This window comes from Cebus imitator, unplaced genomic scaffold, assembly GCF_001604975.1.
Source record: "Cebus imitator isolate Cc_AM_T3 unplaced genomic scaffold, Cebus_imitator-1.0 Scaffold324, whole genome shotgun sequence".
NCBI lineage: Eukaryota > Metazoa > Chordata > Mammalia > Primates > Cebidae > Cebus > Cebus imitator.
In genome coordinates this window covers 1872487-1877536 of record NW_016107639.1, presented here as the reverse complement: position 1 = coordinate 1877536, position 5050 = coordinate 1872487, and the positions used below count along the sequence as shown (strand labels likewise).

Sequence of the window (5050 nt, the reverse complement as noted above, 5' to 3'; positions counted from 1 at the left end):
GGCCTCCTCAGTCCTTGAGCTGCTTCAGGTGGTGACGGCCTCCTCAGTCCTTGAACTCAGGCCGTCCAGCTCGGAGCAAAAGAAATCAGAATTCTTGCATTTTATAAAGTTCTAAAAGAAAAATGTTTCTGAAAGACAAGAACAGTAATTACTGTAAAAGTTCCAAGCTTCATGCTTTGACTAATGGCCAGATAATATTTTCCCACCCGAATGTGAAGTAGGAAACCTGGGTGGGGAAAGCGGAAGAGCAGCTCAAAAGTGGAAGAGCCACGAGAGCCTGTGGTTTCTGTACACGCATTCCCTGCCAGATGATTGTCAAATGGCGTGTGACTGTGTGTGGCCAAAACCTCACCCAGGATATTTCTCGGAGCAAAAATATTTGGCACAAGCAGGAATTCCTTCTCCACCTTGCCCGGGTGAACGTTTCTGAAGTGCTCTGGTCAGAGGGCCTGGGAACTATTCCACATCTCACGAACTTCTATGGCAAGTTTTCACCTAAACACAGAAGAAAGAGAACAGCTCTCCGGGCAAGGTGCCCTTCCACGGGCGAGTGGCTGGGTCCGCACAGCCTCCCCAATGTGAGGCTCATCTTACAGACAGTCCAAGTACGCGCACACAAACACACACGAACGCACACTCAGGAACAAAGTGGAATCTTCCACACGTCATGAATCACTCGCAGACTGAGTCTGTCCAGCAAAAAAATATGGCTTTATTGGATCCATTTCCTAACTACAAAGACAGCTGACACAAACACCAAACTCTTCCGTCTCGATGACAGTCCGTCAAGGAGAAAGGCTCCATGCAGGTCCCACGGTGCCAGGTGCAGAGTGGGCACCCTGCGGCTGTGGGCGAACGTACACGCAGCCACACGTCTGCACGTCCTCACAGCTCCGCACGGCCCCACAGGAGGGCCTGCGGGCTGTTTCTTCCTGTGAGTTACACACAGGCGCAGCAGTCGTGCTGGGGCGCGCGTTACAGAGGGTTCCTTCTGCAGGAGCCTCAGTGACTTCACGCTGTCACCTCCAGCCGCAGGTGCAGTTCGGGCATGTTCCATGAGGGGGCGTTAATTCCTAAGGCACCAGTTCAGGTCAGCCGTGTTTTAATGAAGAAACCATGCTTTTTGGTTATGTGGAACAAGAGATCACGGCGAGTAATCATACATAATAAGCAGCTAATTGTACAAAATGCAGTAGCAGAACCTACACGAACCCATCTGTGCACAGTCACTAGCCTGGAAACGCCACGCAGGCCGTGTGTTAAAGCGTTGCTTTTGGTTTGGGTTTTCCTAGATGAAGCAGAGTGTAAGGCTTCTGTGAAACAATAACCTTATAACTGGACAAACACACTGCACTCGCTTTGCATGTTATTTACAATCAGTTTCTCATTCTGCCAACTGGTAACCTACAGCTATTGTGAGTGCCAGCTCCTGGCTCTCTGAAGTCCTCCCTGAACCGCACCAGAAGAGAAAACGTGGCCGTCCGCTAGAGGCGACGGACTGGACTCCATCAGGAGCAGCGGGGGTCCTGGAGCCGGACGCACGTTCCCGAGCGGACACCGGCGACTGCTGATGCGGGAGCGCTGGCCGGGAGAGGCGTATCATCTCCGCCGTTCATTTGTACATAAGCACATGCCGCGATACGTACATACATGCAGACGCAGGCCCATCCTGTCACAGGCTTCTGTGTCTGTCCAGTAACCCATGTTGTGCTACTCAACTTACTTGTGCTATGTTCAAAGCCAGATTAAAAACAAAGATGCCAGCACGCGACCGGGAACAGTCTACGGCTTAACGGTGCCGGCGAGGGAAGCGCACGACCCAAGAGCTGAGATGACAGACTGGAAGATTCCAGAGCACACTGGATGAGCCAGCAACACCGTACTTCATGGCCCCGGAAACGTTCCCTACGTCGGAGACGCGTGCGAGGCCCTCCCGCAGCCCGCCAGCACTGTCTTCATGTGCACAAAGGATAAAGCCTCATGTGAACTGTTTGCAGTCTCTGTTCCCACAGATACTCCCACAGTAGCAAATTCAAGGCTCAGTTCCATGATGCCCTGACACTCTAGTTAAATAAGGCACTTCCAGTATTGAACCCCAGGGTGCCAGAGGGCTGGGCTTGGGGTCAGGCTGCCTGTGGGCTGTTCCCGTGACGGCCCTGTGTGGCAGGTCTCCCGTGTCAGCCCAGCCACCTCCCTCTGTTGTCCTGAGATGGTGGCTTCCCTTCCTTGCGGCCTTCCTCCTTGCTGGAGAGCCACTTCTTTGAACGTATTAATCTTCAGCTCCTAGCATTCAGTCAATTGGAGGTTCTCAGTGGTACCAGGTGTGTGTTCAGTGTATTTATTCACAAGTCTTTGTCTGCTGCAGTCAGCACACCCCGCTGAACTGAGTGCTCCCAGGTGGCAACTATGAGTGGGTGCTCGTGCCGGAGAGGTCATTTCGTATTATCTCATTTACTGCAAGAAAACAAAAATTGAGAAAGTATTAGGGAAACATGCCTCTCCAGCAAGTATCTATAAATACCAAAGAAATGCCCCAGTCTGCCTCTCATCAGTGACGCTCACCGCCTGTGATAAGGCGTCCCCCCAGGAACCTGTGTTTCCTCCTTGGTCCCGCCCTGGCCTGTGAGTGTCCTGAGCCAGCGCCCGGCTGCCTTGGCAGAGAGCTGGGGTCACCACAGTGGCCACCCTCATGGGCAGCACGGTGCCAGGCCTGGTCCCAGCTGCGTTGCTGGGAAGGTGTGGTGGGCGTCTCTCCACGGATCGAGCCACGCACAGGTCCACAGCGGCACCTCTGTGGAGGCAGCACCAGCGTCGCCTGAGCCTCGCTCTCAGGCTTTTCCTGAGCTTATTTCCCTCCGGAGGGCGGTGTCCCCGAGTCCCCCACATGCCGGTGACATTCCCGTCACCTGTGACTACTGGCAGATGGAGAGGAAACGAGCAGCACTGCTAGGGCCTCTGTGAGCTGCACACATCCCTGCTCCACCCACCGCCCGCGCGGCCGCCTGATGGGCGCTGAGATAGGGATGTGCCACCAGCGCCACGCCTGGTCCCATCTCCCTCCCAGATTCTGGCGGGGGGTGCGCTGACGTCACGGAACTGCCCGGGCTTCCCTCTGCCCTGGCTGGAGTGCCCCCAGCCCAGATAAGCCCCATGTGTTTCTGCAAAGGCCCCGGCCTGTCTCAGGGAGGCTTCCTGGAGCCATCAGTGGGTGTGCATTTCATCACCCGCTCCGTTTCCCAGATTCCCTTTCAACAACCCCCCTGACTATTTTTAAGAATAACAATAACAAAAGGCAGATGCAGAACCAGGAATTGTGTCATGGGAACCGATAACAGGACGCACTGGCACCGAGCTCCAGGGGAATCCTGGCTGCACACACCCCCGAGGCCGCCTCGCCAGGCCCTGCGGGTCGGGACACCCGGGCAAAGGTGCCCCATGCGCCTGGCCCCGCTGGCAGCACCCCCTCGCACGCGCCCATGGAGGGCCCCGGCTCCGCCTGGTGGGGAGCTCGGCCTCTGCGAAGACACAGGCACACCTGGGCTCCCCCAGGCAGCGCCCAGAGGCCGCGCTGATCCTGGCTGTCAGCCACAGGACGCAGAGGGCCCCGCCCCCCGTGTGGAAGGCACCAGAAGGAGCCTGGCTCCCGCCCTCTGTGCGACTCTTCCTATGAAGAATAACAGGGCCCAGGTGCTCGCACGCTGCCCCGGACCGGCGTTCAGGACCCGACTTGTCCCGGAGCGCACGGGCGGCTCCTGCGCCACAGGCACGTTCCGTGACACCTGGCACAGCGCAGAGGAGGGGGCTCTCTTCCGCGTGGGCGGCACGTCCCCACCCGAACGCCCGTGCTGCCGCTTCCTCCCGGTCCTCGCGCCCTCCATGCTGCCGAGTGCAGCCGCCCCCGAACCCCAGGCCCTGCTGTGCTCAGCGCCTGTGCCAGGAGATGTGGATGCCCAGAATTCGAGACCAGTTAACTCCTTTCCCACTGCACGGGTTCGGCCCTGCTGCAAAGAGACGTCAACAAAGAGGCGGGAGGAGGAGCACCTTCCCAGGAGGAGGAGCCGCTTCCCAGGAAGAGGAGCTGCTTCCCAGGAGGAGGACCCTCTTCCCAGGAGGAGGAGCCACCTTCCCAGGAGGAGGAGGAGCCCCCTTCCCAGGAGAAGGACCCTCTTCCCAGGAGGAGGAGCCCCCTTCCCAGGAGGAGGAGCCACTTCTGAGGAGGAGGAGCCCCCTTCCCAGAAGGAGGAGCACCATCCCAGGAGGAGGAGCCGCCTTCCCAGGAGGAGGAGGAGCACCTTCCCAGGAGGAGGAGCACCTTCCCAGGAGGAGAAGCCCCCTTCCCACGAGGAGGAGCCGCCTTCCCAGGAGGAGGAGGAGCACCTTCCCAGGAGGAGGAGCCGCTTCCCAGGAGGAGGAGCCCCCTTCCCAGGAAGAGGAGCTGCTTCCCTGGAGGAGGACCCTCTTCCCAGGAGGAGGAGCTGCCTTCCCAAGAGGAGGAGGAGCCCCCTTCCCAGGAGGAGGACCCTCTTCCCAGGAGGAGGAGCCCCCTTCACAGGAGGAGAAGCCCCCTTCACAGGAGGAGGAGCACCTTCCCAGGAGGAGGAGCCCGCTTCCCAGTAGGAGGAGCCGCTTCCCAGGAGGAGGAGCCGCCTTCCCAGGAGGCTGCCTCAATGCGGGTTCGGGTTTGTGTAGCTCAGGACAGGTCCCACCTGTGGTGGAAGGGAGGCGGCCCAATGGCCAGAGAGTGCCGGGGTCGGGTCCTCATTCACCCCGCCCAATGGACCTCCAGAAGAAAAACCCCTGTCAGAACAGGATTGTGGGGTCCAAAGAGGCCTAGACAGTAAACAGGGGAAGAGAGGGGCCTACGAGGAAACAGTGAAGCCATGGAGGGCCGTGAAGGGGGACAGGGACAGGAAGGAGACACTAGAGGAAGTAAAGGCGGGTGTGTGTGGTGTGAGGGTAATAAGGCGGGTGTGGGGGTACTGAGGCAGGTGGGGGCGGTGTGGGGATAATAAGGCGGGTGTGGGGGTACTGAGGCGGGGGTGGGTGGCGT

General features: G+C 58.7%; 1 protein-coding gene across 6 annotated transcripts in view; it reads right to left on the bottom strand.

Moving 5' to 3' along the window:
• Nucleotides 1-692: 692 nt before the first annotated feature.
• NFATC1 (nuclear factor of activated T cells 1) overlaps nucleotides 693-5050 on the bottom strand; it is a 129346-nt gene continuing 124988 nt past the window's right edge. For 2 of the 6 annotated variants that reach the window (XM_017504543.2, XM_017504538.2), the window contains exon 10: nucleotides 693-2454. In XM_017504543.2, coding sequence (XP_017360032.1) covers nucleotides 2452-2454 — 3 coding nt within the window. In that variant the 3' untranslated portion in view covers nucleotides 693-2451. The remainder of the gene's footprint in view (nucleotides 2455-5050) is intronic. The other 4 variants (XM_017504539.2, XM_017504540.2, XM_037729925.1 and 1 more) reach the window with 2 other exon arrangements.